This window comes from Pleurodeles waltl, chromosome 3_2, assembly GCF_031143425.1.
Source record: "Pleurodeles waltl isolate 20211129_DDA chromosome 3_2, aPleWal1.hap1.20221129, whole genome shotgun sequence".
NCBI lineage: Eukaryota > Metazoa > Chordata > Amphibia > Caudata > Salamandridae > Pleurodeles > Pleurodeles waltl.
Window position 1 is genome coordinate 203228778 of NC_090441.1, and position 20968 is coordinate 203249745.

Genomic DNA, 20968 nt, shown 5'->3' on the forward strand with positions numbered 1-20968 from the left:
GTTAATCCAACTAACGCTGCGCACGGCGGGGCTGACCGCAGGGCCTGGCCTGTGACCATGCGTGGCCACCAATCCCCTATAACTAACTAACCCTGTGCCATGCATGGCCTTTGGCCATGCAAGGCGGGAGTTGGCTGCTGTAACTAATGCCCATTAACCACTCAAGCCTGCATGATTAAGTCTCTGAGTGGGTCTGTGAGTGTGTGCATGAGTACTTAAGTGGGTTTGTCAGTGGGTACATGGGTCTCTGAGTGGGTGCATGAGTCTCTGAGTGCATGCGTGAGTGGATGCATGATTCTTTGAGTAGGTCTGTGACTGGATGCATGACTGTCTGAGTGGGTCTCTGAGTAGGTATGTGATTGTCTGAGTGTGTCCATGATTGCATGCATGAGTGTCAGTGGGTCTGTGAATGGGTGCGTGAGTGCCTGAGTGGGTGCATGAGTGCCTAAGTGGGTCTGTGAGTAGGTGCGTGAGTGTCTGAGTGGGACTGTGAGTGTATGCGTGAGTGCCAGAGTGTAGGAAAGTATCATCTTGCCTGGCATATTACCCCCATTTTTACATGTATGTCAGTTTGTTTTTGCCTGTCTCACTGGGATCCAGTTAGCCAGGACCTCACTGCTCATAGTTTGTGGCCTGAATGTGTATCCCTGTGTAGTGACTAACTGTGTCACTGAGGCTCTGCTAATCAGAACCTGAGTGCTTATGCTCTCTCTGCCTTAAAATTTGTCACTATAAGCTAGTGACCACTTTTACCAATTTTAATTGGCACACTGGAACACCCTTATAATTCCCTAGTATATGGTACCTAGGTACCCAGGGTATTGGGGTTCCAGGATATCCCTGTAGGCTGCAGCATTTCTTTTGCTACCCATAGGGAGCTCAGACAAACCTTTACACAGGCTGCCAGTGCAACCTGAGTGAAATAACGCACACGTTAATTCACAGCCATTTTTCACTGCACTTAAGTAACTTATAAGTCACCTATATGTCTACCCTTCACTTGCTGAAGGTTAGGTGCAAAGTTACTAAGTGTGAGGGCACCCTTGCACTAGCAAAGGTGCCCCCACATAGTTCAGAGCCATTTCCCCAGACTTTGTGAGTGCGGGGGCACCATTACACGCGTGCACTACATATAGGTCAATACCTATATGTAGCTTCACAAGGTAACTCCGAATATGGCCATGTAACATGTCTAAGATCATGGAATTGTCCCCCCATGCCAAATCTGGTATTAGGATGCCAATCCCATGCATCCCCGGGGCTCCACTATGGACTGCGGGAACTGCCAAACCAGCTCTCTAGGGTTTTGTTTGCAGCTACTGCTGCTGCCACCCCACAGACAGGGTTCTGCCCTCCTGGGGTCTGGGCAGCCCAGCCCCAGGAAGACAGAACAAAGAATTTCCTCTGAGAGAGGGTGTTATACCCTCTCTCTTTGGAAATAGGTGTTAAAGGCTGGGGAGGGGTAGCTTCTCCCAGGCTCTGGAAATGCTTTGAAGGGCACATTTGGTGCACTTCTTGCATAAGCCAGTCTACACCGGTTCAGGGATCCCCCCAGTCCCTGCTCTGGCGCAAAACTGGACAAAATCCCTTGTCAATCACCACCCCAGGGGTGGTGCCCAGAGCTCCTCCAGTGTGTCTCAGACCTCTGCCGTCTTGGATCCAGAGGTGTGAGGGCACTCTGGAGGCCTCTGAGTGGCCAGTGCCAGCAGGTGACGTCAGAGACCCCTCCTGATAGGTGCTTACCTGACTAGGTGGCCAATCCTCTTCTGGGGGCTATTTAGAGTCTCTCCAGTGGGCTTTTCCTCAGATAACGACTTGCAAGAATCCACCAGAGTTCCTCTGCACCTCTCTCTTCAACTTCTGCCAAGGATCGACCGCTGACTGCTCCAGGACACCTGCAAAACTGCAACAAAGTAGCAAGAAGACTACCAGCGACATTGTAGCGCCTAATCCTGCCGGCTTTCTCGACTGTTTCCTGGTGGTGCATGCTTTGGGGGCTGTCTGCCTTCATCCTGCACTGGAAGCCATGAAGAAATCTCCCGTGGGTCGACAAAATCTTCCCCCTGCTTCAGCAGGCACCAAATTTCAGCTTCACTAGTCCTCTGGGTCCCCTCTCATCATGACGGGCGTGGCCCCTGGAACACAGGTGGTGGACCCAAGTGATCCAGACTGTCCAGTGGTCCATCTGTCCAAATTTGGAGGAGGTAAGTCCTTGCCTCCCCTCTCCAGACAGTAATCCTGTGTACCGCGTGAACTGCAGCTGCTTGGGCTTCTGTGAACATTTCCACAAAATCCTTCATGCACAGCCAAGCCTAGGTCCCCAGCACTCTGTCCTGCGATGCTCAGCTCCTTGAATTGATCTCCGGCTTCGTGGGACCCTCTTTTGCAGCGCTGAGATGACCGCCGTGTTCAGACTTCTTGAACCCATGTTCAAGTGCTTTTGCGGGTGCTACCTTCTTGTGCGTGGGCTCTCTACGTTGCTGAGGGCCCCCTCTGTCTGCTCTCCCAAGTGGTGACATCCTGGTCCTTCCTGGGCCCGGGCAGCACACTTTGGGCCTCATTCTGAGGCTGGCGGGCGGCGGAACCGGCATATGGCCGCTCCGCGGTCGAAAGACCGCGGAGGCCATTCTGGCTTTCCCGCTGGGCTGGCGGGCGACCGCCAGAAGGCCGCCCGCCAGCCCAGCGGGAAACCCCCTTCCCACGAGGAAGCCGGCTCCGAATGGAGCCGGCGGAGTGGGAAGGTGCGACTGGTGCAGTTGCACCCGTCGCGAATTTCAGTGTCTGCTAAGCAGACACTGAAATTCTTTGTGGGGCCCCCAGGGGCCCCACGACACCCCATACCGCCATCCTGTTCCTGGCGGGCAAACCGCCAGGAACAGGATGGCGGTATGGGGTGTTGGAATCCCCATGGCGGCGCAGCAAGCTGCCCGCCATGGAGGATTCCTGAGGGCAGCGGAAAACCGGCGGGAGACCGCCGGTTTTCCTGTTCTGACCGCGGCCAAACCGCTGCGGTCAGAATGCCCTGCGGGGCACCGCCAGCCTGTTGGCGGTGCTCCCGACCGACCCCGGCCGAATGACCCCTTTTATCTTCAACCATGACTCTTGCAGCTAGAAAGGCTTGTTTGCGGTCTTTTGCCAAAGAAACAACTCTGCATCCTCCAGCACGCCGTGGGACATCTTCTGCACAAAGGAGAAGTTCCTAACCCCTTTCGTTGTTGCAGAATCTTCAGCTTCCTCCATCCAGAGGCAGCCATTTTGCACCTTCATCCTGGATTTAGTGGGCTCCTGCCCGCCCTGGACACTTTAGCAACTCTTGGACTTGGTCCCCTTCCTTTGCAGGTCTTCAGGTCCAGGAATTCGTCTTCAGGATGCATGAGTGTCTAAGTGGGTTTGTGAGTGGGTGTGTGAGCGTCTTAGTGAGTCTGTGAATGGGTACATGAGTCTCTGAGTGGGTCTATGAGTGTGTGCATGAGGGTCTCAGTGAGTGTCTCAGTGCCTCTGTGAGTGGGTGTGTGTCTATGTGGGTGTGTCAGTAGCTGTGAGAGACTCGGCCACAAAGGAACCTCACCTGCCTCTTTATCCAAGAAGAGTCGACAGCTTTGCACAAAATATCTACCCAAGTGGAGTTATTTCTGACTCCTTGGGTAAATGTCTAGTATGTATTCCACATTACAGATGTTTAATGGAGCACAAGGAAATGTCACCAGTGACCTTGTGTGCGTTTTTACAACGATTGTCCCTGGTGTGTCTTTATCTAGAATTCTGTGATAATATGAATCCTGCAAAGATGTAAATCTCCACCAAACCAGGGTTCTTCCTTTTATCTATATGAGGAAAGTGCTTCTTTGTTTTGAGGAGATGTCCTCATGCGCCTTGGCATCAAGAATGTGCCACCGAAACTGTCAGAAAACGCAAATGGGTGCCCTTTGGTAAGCTGTCCATCATCCTAGCAAAATGCGGGAAGACCTTTGCATACTAGTAAGGTGGATGGTGTGGGGCCAAACTGGCAGATCCTCCAGGTGATTTGCACATTTGCATACTGGTAGCAATTTAAAGGGAGAACCATGGACTCTGCTCTCACCAGGAGAGGACAAGAAAGAACCCACTTGTCAAAGGCACATACAGATTGCGCTCCAGTAGATCAATGATGCATTCACCTCCACAAAGGCTTTCAGATAGTTTTTCAATATGGAATCGCTGAGTAAACACAGTTATTATAGGAGGGGGGCCGAACTCGGCCGCAGGGACCCCATCTCCCAGTGCATAGCCTTCATTCAATAGGGGAGAGGGCCACACAGCCCCCCTTCTCAGGACGATTTGGGCCCTGGGGACCCCATCCCCAGGGCTCGGCCAAAAGTAAATGGAGGAGGGCAGCCATATCTACTGGGGCACCCAGTCAGCAGTGTTGGGAATCGTGGGGGGAGCCTAAATTACCCCACGGTCCCTGCCGGCTCCCAACCTCCAGCGGAAGCAGGCACTGCTTTCACACTCAGGAAGCTGCTAAACATGCAGCTCCCTGTGTGTGAGAGCAATCGTTTTGTCTGTTCTGCTCCCAGCAGGCAAGAATGATTTAACAGCTCTCGCTTCCTGGAAGCGTGTTTGCTCTGACGTGACAGGAGCTGTCAAAGCACCTGCTAAGTCAGAGCAAACAGTTATGTCCCTGGGTTGGGCACCCTGGGACATAGCAGAAGCCGGCCCTCAGGATTGGCAGTCGACAGGGCCATAACTGGCTCCAGGAGGGGGATTGCACAGACCCCTAATTCTCAGGACATAGGCCAGCCCTGGGGAGGTGATGGCCCCCAGGGCCATATACGGCCCAAAAAGATGGGAGCAAGCGCCCCCCCTTTCAGTATTATTTATTATTTATGCCCCCCCAGGTCCAGGTGGGGGGTTCCATACTGCCCCCCCACCAATTCTTTTGTTTGTCCTAGGGAGGTGGTGGTCCCCGTGGCTTTTTAGAAGCCCAGGACGGGGGTCCACGCACCTCCCTCCATTATTAAAAACAAAGCCCCAAGAGGTGGGGCCCAATGAGCCTTAGGAGGAGGACCCAGTGTGCCCCTTTCCTTTTTTTTTTAATTGCCCCCGGGACTTGGCCCACCCAAGGGTCCTAGTCAAAACAAGCGCAAGAGCCCACGTTTTAATTTACATTTTTCCCAGATTCAGGGCTCTGTCGTGATTTTCTGTGAACCTTTTATAAAAAAAATGCTTTTTTGCCCTGGTGGAATCCCTCTGGGGCACCAACACCAGAGCTAAGGGGTCAGGATTTCCCTACCCTGCTCCCTTTTATTTTTATTTTTTTTAATGTTTTTTCTGGGACTCGGCTGAAACCGAGTCCAAGGATGGCTACCAACACTTCCTGGTTGAAGTGTTGACAGCAAATCAGATCTCAGCGCGAGATCAGGTGAGTTCTGGGAGCCTTCGTGTCCCTATATATACAAATTTGTTTCTTCTTTAATATTTCGCAAACTACTGAATGGAATTACACCGTCTCTGCTGGGTTGCTCCAGATATTAAAGAAGAAATGTGCTTCTTCTTTAACATCTCCCAAACTAGTGAACGGAATAACACTGCCTCTGCTGGGCCGCTCTAGTAAAATGGCCGCCGCCACAATTCCAGGGTAGTGGAAGACCACGGGGGCCTGAGGGGGACCAATCGGGGGGGTAAAGGTACTATGCTCCCTCAGCCCCCCAACACACAGTAGCAAGCCAGAGATAGATATCAGAGCGGGAGTCATGCTGGCCCAGCAGCGGCGGTGAAGGCTTCCCCTTTGGCCCCCCTTTCCCGGACTGTCTAGTGGTGTCCAGGGCATCGGCAAGACGGCAGCTGGTGCTCCACAGGCACAATTGGGGTTAGACCTGAGAGCAGCAGACTACGGTGGAATCCTGAAGGTGACCGTCCGCCGGGTGACTACTGTATTTAATGGGGCTTCATCCCACCAGGGTAGTGGAGGATACAGTATCCATTAAGAACTTTAGGGAGGGGGTGACCTTATAGTCTTTTAGACAGGCGCCTCTTGCCCGAAAAACAACCCCCGGATGAACTGGCTTGCTGCCCCATAGCTTTCACTGATTTGTCAGTCTTGGCCCACACAGACACAGCACTAGTGAAAGGCCATGGAAAAACAGCGTTCCCTTCAGGCCCCCTCATAAACCCATCCGCTGCCGGAAGCTTCTCTGCGGCCGATTATAGTGAGGATAATGAACTTCCATGATAACAACGTGATCCTCCAAATGGCACAGAAGAGGGGTCCTTGGAAGACCGAGGGACAGGAAATGATACCCGGACTACACAAACCTGGTCCAGAGGCAAGGGGAAGCCTTTGTCCCAGTTAAAAGGCCCTTGCAACAACTAAACCTAAAATACACATTGATGTACCTAGCAAAACTCAGAATTGAACACAGGGGGAGGATGCACTTCCTAACGTTGCCGCAGGAGGCGTGGGACTGGTTTGAAGCACAAGACCTTCACCATGAAAATTTGCCAGGAGAAGACAGCAGCAAACGTTGGACAGGGCAAATGACGAAGCAAAGGGTGCCTATACCTCAAAAAGGGTCTGTCGCCACCTCAACAGAGGAACAAATCAGGGCTGCACAGGTGAAGACTCTCCAAGATCTCAAACTGAAGAATGTGACCCCAACAAGCAACGGTTGGAGGAAGCCCGCCCCTGACACGAGCGGTAGTGGCACGGATCACTTGGGGTCTGAGCGGGGTTCAGATGAGGAACAGCTCCCAAGAGCGAAGAGACAATTGACATTTGAGATATTACAATGCCTTATGAGCAGGTTGGGACACAAAATTAAAAGGGGCTTAATATACAAGGCACTCTCTAGTTTCAACCTGATATAATTTACCTACAAAAGACCCACCTGATGGACATGTAACATAGAGCCATGGATTGGGGGAAATATAGGGTGGTGGGCTATACTCAATACACGTCGGGCTTTAGAGGGGTCATGGTGCTTATACAAAATCCTTCCCATCACAATTCCAGGGTGTACCCACACGGCTGGCTGCACCTGGATGGACCCACAGGGCTGTTATATAGCGATTTTTGGGGAATATGACAATACCTCCCTACTACTATTCATTGTATACCTACCCCCGGGACGACAGGGTGGGGTTCTCCAATAGATAGGTGTAATACCCATGAAAGCCCCACAAGCACATACACTAGTAGGAGGATATTTTAATCTGGTCCTGGATTCAGGGTTGGACAGAACTAGTAAAACTCTGAAAGGGCACCCTACTACAGACATACTGGAGGGATTCACACATGCAGTATGCCTCTGTTTCACACCCTGCATGGACAGAAAAGAGGCTACTCATACAATCCCGCTGCCCACAATGTCCACTCTAGAATTATCTTTTTACCACTGCAGACATGCTACTTAGAATCACAGAGGCAAACTACTTGGCACGGGGGGACAGCGACCATGCCCCACTTCCGGTCACCATGTTCCTGAGAGATTCGACCACCAGGGGTGGCTGGAGGATGGAAACCTGGCAACTCCAGAAACATAGAAGTTGTGGAAGATTTAGGGAAAGCATCTCAACAATATTTCACCAAAAATACTGGATCAGTGCAGAGTACGGTGACCCTATGGGAAGCCTATAAAGCCACCATTAGAGGAATAACCCTGGCTGGGGAGGTAGGGGACAGAAACGAGAGGCAGACAAGACTACTCACCCTGGAAAAATAATTAGTGCTAATAGAGAACAAGTACGCAATTTCCCAAAAACAAGAAATAAAGAGAGAGATGGTACAGAAAAGGGAGGAAATCAACGTACTACCCAGAGAAGAAGTAAAACACCAACATCTTTTGAAAAGTAAACATCTCTATGAGGCTGGCAATAAGACAGGCAAACTACTAGCCTGGATAGGTAAAAAAAGAATGAAGGGACTCATTCTTTAGAGAATTGAGGACAACCAAGCGGGAGACAGTTAAGGATTCCAAAAGCACAGTGGAGGAATTGGCTACCCAATTGGCAGAGTTCTATGAATCCCACATAGAACTCCAGGAGGAGAAAATAGTTTCATCATTGATTGTCCCATGTCATGGCACAGCTACCCCCCTCCAGAGTGTGCAGGTTCCAGACTTGAGATCTATTTAATTGATAAAGTCCAATTCACAAAACATGGAGAATAGAAGGGTCAGTGCGGAGTCCGCAGTTAGAGTCTCTACCAGAAAGAGTGTTACCTAACATAAGCAACCTATCCTTCTGATAGAGACCTCTACCCACAGATTTCTCTCCTTTTCAATAGATACCAATGCAATACCTATTCGGAGGTGGATCTGTGAACTGGCTCAAACCAAAAGTCACTTCTAGAGTGGGATGGATCTGATGCAGAGCAACACAATGCCACTTTCTGAAACGCGAGGGACCTGCTGATACAATTCTTGTGGAGGTAAGATAAAAAAATCTCTGGGTAGATACCATATCCACCAGAGAGAGCATTACTAAACTTTTTCCTCTGCCTCATTAACCCACAATGTGTTCTGCTTAGACTATTTCATTCTGCCAGTTTTTCTCCCTATTCATAGCTTGTGCAAGCTGCTAGATCTTCAGTACAGCCAATATAACAACCTGGGGTCACTTAAAATAAATTATATTGTTATCACTTGTGAACTGCCACATATTTCAGTACACATGAATGGTCCTTACCTGTATATTCATGTCTAAATGCATGTCCAACCACGCCACAGAAGACTGGGCCATTTGTAACACCGATGGAAGCAACTCTAGAAGAGAAGAAAGAGAACTATTGCTATACTGCAAATCGTTCAAACAAAATCACTTCCATAAGCTCCCACACAAGCAATCACGGAAATATCCATGTAATAAATGACACTCACACCCACACACACAACCACCCACACAAGTACTTGTTCATTCCATACATATACACAGACACCATCTGACAAGAACTCACATACTTGATTACACAACCATACAACCAACCACACAGGAATTTGCAAACTGTTACATAAGCATGCAGAAAATCAATTCCACAAGATCTATACTTTAATCACATAAACATACAACCACATATTCAGCCACAAGGAATCACTCACACAAGCACCCACACAGTCAATCAAGGAGATAACTCCACACTCAAAATATCCTGCATAATTCCCTAATCCTACTCTCTTGGACAGCCCCCTTTATTGATATATTCTCTCCTTTAATCCCCTATTTATGTAAAGCATACCCCTAGCTTTATAACTAGATCTGGGATATCCTAATCACATAAATACATGACAAACACTCATATTTAAGCAATCAAATATGTGTAATTTTACATTAAAAAGAACCTGAATTATCTCAGCATCTATAGAATCTTTTCTTCAGGCACCCATACAATATTTGACACATGACACTATCACTTATGAACCAATAAGCCCTATCCCACAAACATCCATACCCTCATACAAACATATCAATACTCCCTATTACAAAATAACAAAAAACAATAATATCCAAACAATCAGATAATGCCATTAATTACAGTAACATCTAGAAAATCATTATTCATACAATCATCCACTAAATCACACATCTGCATAATGAATTGCAAAAGGCCCCAGCACTGAATCTCAATTAATTTAAGTGAAAAGGCAACGCAAAGGTTGTTAACCACTGACGTGGGCCTTCTACGGTTCTGCAAACTGAGCACCATGTACACCCCTTAAGCATTTGACCCTCAAATTAGACGTAGGAGAGCATTCGAAAGCTTGCTCGGGGGGAGTAGGTGAGGTGGGGGGCTTTGGAGACTCAGAACTCAGCAGTGCACACAACAAACCCCAAATAGGTAGAATGTTGTGCCAGTGCCTGATCCTGTAAAAAGAGAAGCAGTTTATTCTAATTACAACACAATACTGCACAAACAATTACCAAATGACAAATACAATAAAGAAAGAATGTTTCTAAACAGAGGTAAGGAGCTTAACTCCCTCATGGGTTACAAATGCCTCCTAGGAATAACCAGGGTGGTACTTTTGCCAATGATTGTGGCTGCTCGTTCTGGTGCATTATGCTTGCCCATGCCCCCTTCTCAGATGCCATTGAGGTAGCACAGTTAGGAGTCACAGTTGTGGCTGAGGAACAGAGGAGTGTTGTCCAGTAAACATTAATTAGTCCTCAATAATTCTGCCTCCTAAACAAGCGTACAGCACTTCCCCACCACTCAGGTGCTTGGTGAATGGTCAGTACCGAAGAGGCCCTTTGAGGCCAATGGCGGTCAAAAGTCGGATTCAGAGCACGCCCCTGTGATAATTAAGACTTGTGCAAGAGGCTCAGAGCCTTGCTGATCACACAAAGAATGGCACCCTGCCTTGCCAGGCACAGAAATAATGGTTCAGTGCTGCTGTGCTCAAGATGAATAACACATCTGTGCTAGACACAGGAGCAGCACACCACTGCACTGGTCACAGTTATGAAGGGCCACACTGTAGGAAAATTCCACTTTTGGCATGGTTACCCCCTAACATTTTGCCTTTTGTTGATGCCAGCTTTGATTGAAAGTGTGCTGGGACCCTGCTAACCAGGCTCCAGAACCAGTGTTATTTCCCTAAAACTGTACCTTTGTCTCCACAATTGGCACAGCCCTGGCACATAGTTAAGTCCCTTGTAAAAGGTACCCATGGTATCAAGGGCCCTGTGACTAGGGAAGGTCTCTCAGGGCTGCAGCATGTGTTATGCCACCCTGGGGGCCTCTCACTCAGCACATGCACACTGCCTCACAGCTTGTGTGTGCTGGTGGGGAGAAAAAGACTAAGTCGACATGGCACTCCCCTCAGAGTGCCATGCCCACAACTCACTGCCTATGGAATAAGTAAGCCACCTCTCTAGCAGGCCTTACAGCCCTAAGGCAGGTTGCAATTTACCACAGGATATAGCTGTATGAGCACTATGCCCCTACAGTGCCTAAGCAAATTCTTAGACATTGCAAGTGCAGGGTAGCCATAAAGAGTATATGGTCTGGGAGTTTGTCAAACACGAACTCCACCGTTCCATAATGGCTACACTGAGTACTGGGAAGTTTGGTATCAAACTTCTCAGCACAATAAATCCACACTGATACCAGTGTGGGATTTATTGAGAAATGCACACAGAGGGCATCTTAGAGATGTCCCTTGTATACCAGCCCAACTGCTAGTGCTAGGCAGACCTGTTTCTGCCAGCCTGCCACATCTAGACGGGTTTCTGGCCACATGGGGTGAGTGCCTTTGTCACTCTGTGGCCTGGAACAAAGCCTGTACTGGGTGGAAGTGCTTCACACCTCCCCCTGCAGGAATTGTATCACCTGGCAGTGAGCCTCAAAGGCTCAAGCCTGGTGTTACAGCGCCCCAGGGCACTCCACCTAATGGAGATGCCCGCCCCTCTGAACACAGCCCCCACTTTTGGCGGCAAGTCCGGAGGAGATAATGAAAAAAACAAGGAGTCACCCTCCAGTCAGGACAGCCCCCTAAGGTGTCCTGAGCTGAGGTGACCCCTGCCTTAGGAAATCCTCCATCTTGTTTTGGAGGATTCCACCCAATAGGATTAGGGATGTGTACCCCTCCCCTCAGGGAGGAGGAACAAAGAGGGTGTAGCCACCCTCAAGGACAGTAGCTACTGCCCCCCAGACCTAAACACACCCCTAAATTGAGTATGTAGGGGTGACCCTGAACCCAGGAAGCCAGATTCATGCAAACTGAAACAAGAAGAAGGACTGCTGACCTGAAAGCCCCGCAGAGACAACGGAGACGACAACTGACTTGGCCCCAGTCCTACCGGCCTGACTCCAGACTCAAAGAACCTGCACAGCGACTGATCCAGCTGGACCAGCGACCTCTGATGAATCAAAGCACTGACCTGCACCCAAAGGACCAAGAAACTCCTTTGGACAGCAGCTCTGTCCAAGAAACCAAGAACAACCATCTTTAAAGGGACTCCAGCCTCATTCCGGAAGCATGAGTCCCCAACACTCTGCACCTGACGACGCTGGCCCGTGTCCAGAAGAACCAACACTGCAGAGAGGACCCCCAGGAACTCCAATGACGTGGACACCCTAAGTCGACCTCCCTGCACCCCCACAGCAACGCCTGCAGAGAGGATCCAGAAGCTCCCCCTGACCACAACTGCCCAGTAACAAAGGAACCCGACGCCTGGAAGAAGCACTGCACCCGCAGCCCCGAGGCCCGAGAGAAACCAGCTACTGGTGCAGGAGTGACCAGCAGGCGGCCCTCATCCGTGGCCAGTCGGTGGCTGGCCCGAGAAGCCCCCCTGTGCCCTGCCTGCATCGCCAGAGTGACCCCCGGGTCTCTCTATTAATTCCTATCTGAATTCTGACACCTACTTCACACACTGCACCTGGCCACCCCTGGTCTGCTCCCTGAGGACACTGGTACTTACCTGCTAGCAAACTGGAACCGAGCACCCCTATTCTCCATAGGCGCCTATGCTATTTGGGCACTACTTTGACCGCTGCACCTGACCAGCCCTGTGCTGCTGGTGCTGGGTGTTTGAGGTTATCATGAACCCCCAATGGTGGGCTGCCTATAGCCCAGAGACTGAACTTGTAAGTGCTTTACTTACCTGAAAAACTAACCAATACTTAAACTCCCCTCAGGAACTGTTGACTTTTGCACAGTGTCCACTTTTAAAACAGCTTATTGCCATTTCTGCCAAAACTGTGTACATTACTGTTTTCATTCAAAGTTCCATATTTACCTATGCCAGGTACCTTACAATTTATGTACTTACCTGAATTTTGAATCTTGTGGTTCTGAAATAAATTAAGAAAATAATGTACTTCTATATAAAAACCCATTGGCCTGGAGTTAAGTCTTTGAGTGTGTGTTCTCATTTATTGCCTGTGTGTGTACAAGAAATGCTTAACACTACCCTCTGATAAGCCTACTGCTCGACCACACTACCACAAAATAGAGCATTAGTATTATCTAATTTTGCCACTATCAACCTTTAAGGGGAACCCTTGGGCTCTGCACACTATCTCTCACTTTGAGATAGTATATACAGAGCCAACTTCCTACACCATGCGTCTGATGTTATAGACTTCCAGTGGAGAAGATGATGGTGTATTCTTCCTCCAACTGGGCAAGCATGGTCCTGCAGATCCAAACTAGGAGGGCTTTGAGGCTGCAGCTGTTGGAGGCTGTGTGGTGGACCACTCCTGGCCTACAGACCCTCTAGGTCTGAAGGCCACGTCCTTGCAAACCCTGGGTTGGTTGAGCAGGACTGTGGCTGCCATACAGCTGGCATAGTGACACGCCCCTTCTGTAACCACAAAAAGGGCAAAAGACAGTGGACGAGGAGTCGCCCAAGGACTTGGCCATAGCCCAAGAGTACTTGAAGCGCTTTAGCGTCAAGTCTGTCTCCCCGCCAAACAAGTGAGTGCCACCGAAGGGCATGTCCATAAGATTTGTTTGGACATTACCCAAAACAAGTGATGTCCTCAGCCAGGTGTGGAGCCTTAAGGCCACTGTTGACGCCACCATTCTGCCCAGCGAGTCAGTCGTATGTAAGCTGACTGGTGTAAAAGTGGCATTTGACGTTCTCGTTGGTGGCAAAAAGATCGAAGGTCGGTTGTCCCCAATAGCTGAAGACCCGCTCTACTTCCTTCTGATTGAGTTCCTATTTGTGACAACTGTCGTTTGTCCTGCTGAGTGAGTCCGCCAGGGCGTTGTTTATGCTTGATACATGTTCTGCTCTCAAAGATACCCTGTGTAGGTTGAGCCACTCCCACAGTGTTTGGGCTTCTTTTGAGAGGGAGAGAGATTGTGTTCCTCTCTGTTGATATAATACATACTTGTTGTATTGTAGGTACAAATCAACACTGAGGCGCCTGCAATGCGAGGAAGGAAAGCTTTTAGAGTAAGAGTGATTGCTTTCAACTCCAAAAGATTTATGTGCATCTTTTTCTGAGAAACTGAACATTTCCCTTGAATGCTCATGTCTTGCAAATGGCCTCCCCAACCTTCTAGAAAGGAGCCCGTTGTTATGATAAAATCTGGCATTGGAGTCAGGAAAGTTAAGCCTTGAGATGTATGACTGTTTTGAGACCACCACTGCAGGGCCTCCACTATTCTTGATGTGACTTTGATCATATCTTCGAAAGGCCCTTCAGACTGGTTCCATTGAAGCTGTAGTTCTTCCTGTAATGGTCTCATTCTTAATCTTGCAAGATGAACCATGTTGAATGAAGAGGAAATCATTCCTAAAAGTGTCTTGAATTTCCTCACAGAAACTAACTTTGTATTTTAGATCGCCAGAGCGAGTTTGGAAATCTTTTGTTGTCTTGCTATTGACAGATAATAAGCTGTGTTTCTGTCTGTGTCGAGTTTTGCACCCAAGAAGACCATTTTGCATGTTGGAATAATGGCTGATTTCTGTTGATTTATAGTCAGACCTAGATTGTGAAATAAGGTTAGATAGGCGCTGATGGCATCGGAAGCCTGCTGCAAAGTTGGTGCCTTTATCAGCCAGTCGTCTAGATATGGGAACATTTGAAAACCTCTGTTTCAGAGAGTGGCCGCCACTGGTTTGAGACACTTCGTGAAAATTATTGGTGCTGACTTCAACCCAAAAGGGAGAACCTTGAATTGGTAATTGCCACTGGCTACATTGAAGCAAAGGTATCTGCGATGCCTGGGATGTATAGGAATGTGGAAATAGGCATCTTGAAGATCTAATGATGTCATGTAATCTCCACTGTTGAGAAGGTGGAGGATATCAGACAAAGTGAACATATGGAAGGATTGTTTGCACAGGTATTTGTTTATCTGTCTGTGATCTAGGATCAGGCTCGATTCTCCTGAGACCTTTTTTATTAGGAAGAACCAAGAATAAAAACCTAGACCTCTCTGATAGATCGAGACTTCTTCTATAGCGACCTTGGACAGCATTTGATATACCTCTTGCTTTAGTAAGTGAAGGTAGAGTGAATGTGTTTTCACTGGACGGTGATCTGGTGTTTTTTGCACAAACTCTAGCGTATGACCCTGAGTTACTATTCCCAACACCTATTTGTTGCCAATTCTGTTGGTAATTTGAGATATTTGCTCCTACTTGTTTGGTTTGAGGGAAGTAGGGAGCTGCAGCCGGTACCAGATGAAGATCATTGTTTACGGCCTGCTTCTCGATTCGGGAGGGGGGGGTCTTCCTGCTGCCTTGCTTAGCGTAAGCTGTCGTAGATGGTTGCCGTTAAGACTGTTGGTAGACAGGGCTTGTTGATACTGTCTGTGGTAGGTACCTCTGAAAGACGAGTAACCTCTACCTCTGACCCCACGAAAGGGTTGCCTCTTTTATTGTAGAGTACCCAATGAGCACACAGTGTCTATCTTGATGGCTAATAAAACGTCATCAATGTGTTTCCCAAAAAGGGTTTCACCGTCATAGGCCATATTGAGAATCCTTGACTGAACCTCAGGTCTGAATGAGGTAGCTTTCAACCAGCCCTGGCGGTGCAAGACTGCTGCTCCCGCTAATTGCCAAAAGCCTGTGGAGGCTATATCCAGCGCACAATCAATAACCTTTGCCGATGTGCGCTCACCCTCTTGCAATATTTTTCGCGCTTCAGGTTGCTTCTCTTCTGGGATGATGTCTATAAAGGCGCTCATGTCCGACCACATCTGACTGTCGTAGCAACCCATGATAGCCAGTGCGTTGGCAGCACGCACTGCAATGGCTGATAAGAACCTTTTTCCAACATTATGCAAACGTGTGGCCTATTTGTCTGGGGGGTTGAAATGGGAGCAGATAGATTTTTAGAATGTCTTTGGGTAGCTTGAGATATGACAGACTCTGGTTCAGGGTGCCCGATGTAGCAAGCTGGGGAGTCATTCGTAGCTTTATATTTCTTGTCTAACTTAGGTGGTACCGGCAGGACTGTGGCTGGGTTTTTCATAATTTTCACACCCTCACTCCAGAAGAAAACTATGATTGGAATTTATCTCACTGATTTCCTTGCTTGTTCCTTAAAATCAGGTAGGAACCACTCAGAGTGAGAAACAGATGTTGGCAAATGGAAGCGTGCCGCAGCTCTGTCCATCAGATTATGAAATCCTCCAATATCCTCCTGATGGGAATCCAACAGATGAGGAGGTGGTGGTGATGGTGTAGGGGCCAAGTAATCATCCCACTCATCACTAGGGTATTGAGGAGTGATCTCTCCTTCCTCCCTTTCATCCTATGAAGAGGCGATGTCTTCCCTGGGGGAAGCAGCTAACAAAGAGGTAGGTGTGAACCTAGGTGTTGCCGGAGGTGGAGGAACGGTTCTCGGTATAACCAGTGAGGAATGTTGTACTTGTTGTGGCTGCTGCGGCTGCTCATCCACTTGAACTAGAAATCTCCTCTTATAGTCCTGGAGCATGATCTGTAGGTCTTGAATCAATGAAGTAGGCATTTGCATGGTATTACGCAGTTGTTGATACCGTATTGGTTCATAATGCCTATGATGAGCATGATAAAGGCCATATTGATGGTGTTCGTATTCATCATTATCATCATCATCCTGATACTTGACATGTAATTGTGATAGACTATCAGCGTCTCCAAAAGGTCCGTCATCTTCAGACTCTTCCCAGTCCAGTAGATGACTAGGCACTAATGTAGTCACCTTGCTAGGAGAGGTGACTTCAGGATGAAGGGCAGTTCTAGAAAGTATTGTGATTTTGACCGTTGTATGATGCTCCGGAGAACCAGCAGAGGAGGGAACTGTTGTGCCTCTTAGTGCTGTCGTCGACGGTGGTATTATCGTCGACGGTGATGTCATCGACAGCTCCGGTGACAGTGGTGTCGACGGTGGTGTCGCCAACGGTGTCTTCCACTGGGTCATTTCCGTAGATTATGTCTTTGCCGACGAGGGTTTCTCCAACACTGTTCACGTTGGCGATGGGATTGTCAACGGCGCGGAAGATCTCGCCAACGATTCTGTCGGCAGAAGCCTTTTGGTGCCACTCACCCACACGGACCAGACTTGCGTTTTTAACACCGATGTCGACATCATTGTCGACAACGGTCTCGTCAACGAGACTGTGGCGACGGTGATCGCTATAGTCAATACTATCGTCAACGGTAATTTAAGAGCCTTTTTTGATGTTGAAGGTTCTGAAAAAGGAGAATGATGGCAAGACTCAATTTTTACGACGTGGAAAGGATGGCTGTGAGGAGGCTGACCCTGTGAATGTTTTTGAAGGGTCTTTATTGTGAGATTTATGATGTTTTCTGCTCTCCTCAGTCCTCCCCGGGTCAGAAGATGTAGACCTTTTCTGAGGCTTCGGGCCATGTCACTCATCTCACCTGAAGTAGCACATTTTGACTGCAACAAGATTAAAAGTTTTCCTCCTCCATCTTTCAGTGTTTTAGCAGAGAAGGTGCAGCATATTCTGCAGTCTTTTACCTGATGTTTGGGATACAGGCAGTATAAACAATCCTTATGTGGATCATCCACATGGAGCCTTTTCTTGCCACAGGTCTTGCAAGGGCAAAAAAGGCCTTTCTTGGAAGTATCAGACATTCCCTGAGAGAAATATTGTTCTGACAGGAAAAAACTGAGCAGAGCTCAGGGAGACTCCCTTCACATGACGTGCAATAGAAAATCTGAGGGAAGGAGCCTTTCTTGGGAGTATTCTAGACGGTGCTGGCACCTGACTGGTTATAGGTCACATTTGGTTCTTTTTTCAAAACAACATGGACAGGCTATATGTTTCAAGTTTGCTAACATTATAGCCTATGGTTATTCTAACTATGCTTTCTAAGGTACCGTGGGACTCTCACTTCGAAGACGGGGATGATTCAAGCATGTGAATCTATGAAAGATCCAATACTGGATAAGGGGGCATTGAAGAGGTATGGAAGGGGTGTAAGGACCATTGAGATTACCCATCTGCATGCCTTTTACAAATTACAAGCAAGTCACGGAAGCTGTTGTCAAAACATTCAGGCTGCTGCCAAGACACAGCCTTTGGGCTGTGATGCTTCTCATAGCAGGGTTGTCTCAAGCAAGGCCAGGAGCTGCAACTACAGAGGCACAAAAGAGATTGAAGTGTATATACGCAACTAAAGCAAAGAGGAAAGCAGTCCTCACCTAATGGCTGCCTCATCTTTACTAGCAGAGTTTACAGTCCAACCCTTTACCTCTATCATACACCAAAAGGCAGTGATCAGGAAGATTGATCAGCAGCTCTTTGCCTCCAAATGCCTCATAGAATATCTAAGGAGATGTGCCTCATTCCTGCATGCCATTGCCCACGTGTCCTCTTTCCAGCCACAGGAATTAAGGCAATACACTTTCACTGTCTGGGGAGCAGCCCTCGCACCTCGCACCTATCTAGTACCACTCTAAACTAGGGGCATTCAACTCGGATTTCACTTTACTTTTGTAATTAATAATGCGAGCCAAGCTTTACAAGTGAATAAGACATCTACTCAAGTGTTTGCAGAATCTCCTTCTTGATGTTGGCAGTATTTACCCCATATATTCTCTCAGCTACTTATGATCAGGAGGTTACTGCTTCCTTCCGGCATAGTCTAATTTATTTATATATGCATCCAGATAGTAATCTATGCTTCCAGCCCCCGAGCGCATCAGCTGTGGATGCTGAAGTGGTGATCTAGCAACAGTCTAGTGTGGACAGAATGTTCCCCTGTTTCAAACCTTTCAAAAGCACCTTAATTAGCTCCATCTCACATGCAAACAATGTTGTTTTGCGTTCACCATTCACAGATCGTGAGCTATTTAAAAAAAAGCATTCTCTATAGTCCTAAAACCCACCATGAAAACTGTTCCTTAACTTCTGATTGTTCTTTGTTTTGAACGTCACCATCTTTGCATTCCATTCTCTGCATGCCTCTTCTCTCTGACCACAGCCTATTTTATGTCACATGCATGGTAGCCTTAAGTGACATTATTGTAGTTCTACAAATTGCCCACATCTCAATTGAAAAATCAATGCCTAACCTTCATGGAAGGTCATCTTGTAGGAAGCTGGCTCGGTATGTGATGGGTACCTAAGATACGTACACCTTACACCAGGCATCCCCTATTAGTAAAATGTAGGCAGTGTCTAGAAGCCAGGCTCTCTAGAGTTAGCTGTGGATGAGCAGCCAAGGCTTATCTAGGAGACAGGCAAAGTTCATGCAATACCACTGTAGTCACACAGCACTTACTCACATGAAAGAATACACTCATGCCCTCATTATGAGTTTGGCAGGCGGCAGAGGCCGCCCGCCAAACTCGTATCACCATTGGGCCGCCTGTGTGGCCAGAACACAGTCGGCCCCATTAGGAGTTCACCGCAGGGCCGGCAGGTGGAAAAAGTGTTTCCGCCTGCGGGGCACATGGGATGTTGGCTCGTAATTGACCCGGCACGAATGTGGTGGTGCGACGGGTGCAGCAGTACCCATCGCGTTTTCCACTGCCCGTAATTTGAGCAGTGGAAGGCGCGATGGGGCTGTCCATGGGGGCCCCTGCACTGCCACCATGGGGGCTGAGGCACCCCCTTTCCAACAGCCTTTGCATGGCGGGGCTACCACCATGCAAAGACTGTTAGAAAGGGGGCTCGTAATCCCCAGGGCAGTGCTGCAAGCAGCGCTGCCCAGGCGGATTACAACCGCCGAGACCGCCGGCCTGTCGACTGGCGGCAACCTGGTGGTGCCGGCAGTCCAACCGTGGCACTTTCGCCGCGGTCCTAATGTCGTGGTCGGACCGCCACTTTCGTGGCAGTCCGACTGTGACCCTGGTGGTCTGGTGACTGCCAGGGTCATAATGAGGCCCAATGTGTTACAAAAATAAAGCTATTTATTATGGAAGCCCAACACAAAAATTACTATAGAGGCAATACTCTCTTAGGAGGTAAGTAACACTCAAGTTATATACACTAGTTGTCAGAAATATGTATAAGAATAGTTAGAAAACAGTGCAAATAGTGTAAAACACAATAGACAATAGTGGACCTGGGGGAGCACAAACCATATACTAAAAAAATGGAATGCAAGAGTGCCACCCCAACCCAGGTATGTGGAGTGTGTAGAGGGTTGCTGGGGGTACCAGGAAAGCACAACGGTAAGTACCACAACACCCTCCAGCAATCAGAAAAGCAGGAGTAAATTACTAGAATTTCCCTAGAACACCCACTTAGAAGAAAAAAAGAGAACTGCAAAACCCAGAGATGACTACAAGAAACCAAAGGTGGATTCCTGAAGAGGAGGACCTGTGAAAAGAGGTAAACAAGTCCAGCGGACACAGCAGAGTCCAGTGGGGGCAGGAGCCCCTGCACACCAAGCTGAGGATTGCAGGAGTTGGTTGACGGTGAAAAAGGAAAGTCAGCACTGCAGCCCTGGCGACGGAGTCGAGTTCCTGGAGGATGCAGGTGATGTCCCACACCAGAATTCCACCAACAACCCTTGGCACAAGCAAAAGTTGCTGTTGGCGGAAAGTGGTTCTGCTGCAGACCAGCAAGGCCCAGGAGGAGAACCAGAAGGGCCCTCAGCATTGCAGAGAGCCCACAGAAAGCACATGCAGCACTCACAGGAGTCCCACAGGACGGGGATACAGAAAGTACAAATGGAACCCACGCATCACTATGGAAAGGAGTCCCACACCGCAGAAGAGTCACTCAGAGACCTGTGCGTCGCAGGGAGGAGTGCTGGGGGCTGGAGCTACACGAAGACTGAAGGCCCCTTGGTAGAAGTGCCAACAAGGCTTGGCAGCTCCAAAGGTGCACGGGTGTACTGTCCTGCGTGTGAAGGCAAGGGCTTATCTCCACCCAAGTTGGATAGCTGGTAGAGAAGACCATCTGGACCACATCCGAACACCACCCATGTTGCAGGATCCACTCAGCTCAGCAGGAGAGGGGATCGTCGTTGATGTTGATGCCTGCAGATGCAGGGGAGTGACTCCTTCACACCAAAGGAGATTCCTACTTCTTTTCTGTGCAGACTGATGACGGGGAAATGTTGCAAA

The 20968-nt window shown here is 48.6% G+C and overlaps 1 protein-coding gene across 1 annotated transcript in view; it reads right to left on the reverse strand.

Annotated features, from left to right (window-relative positions):
• Nucleotides 1-20968, reverse strand: part of ADCY10 (adenylate cyclase 10) — a 1855427-nt gene that overhangs the window by 923058 nt on the left and 911401 nt on the right. The window contains exon 11 of the mRNA XM_069226523.1: nt 8665-8741. Within this exon, the coding sequence (XP_069082624.1) occupies nt 8665-8741 (77 nt within the window). The remainder of the gene's footprint in view (nt 1-8664; nt 8742-20968) is intronic.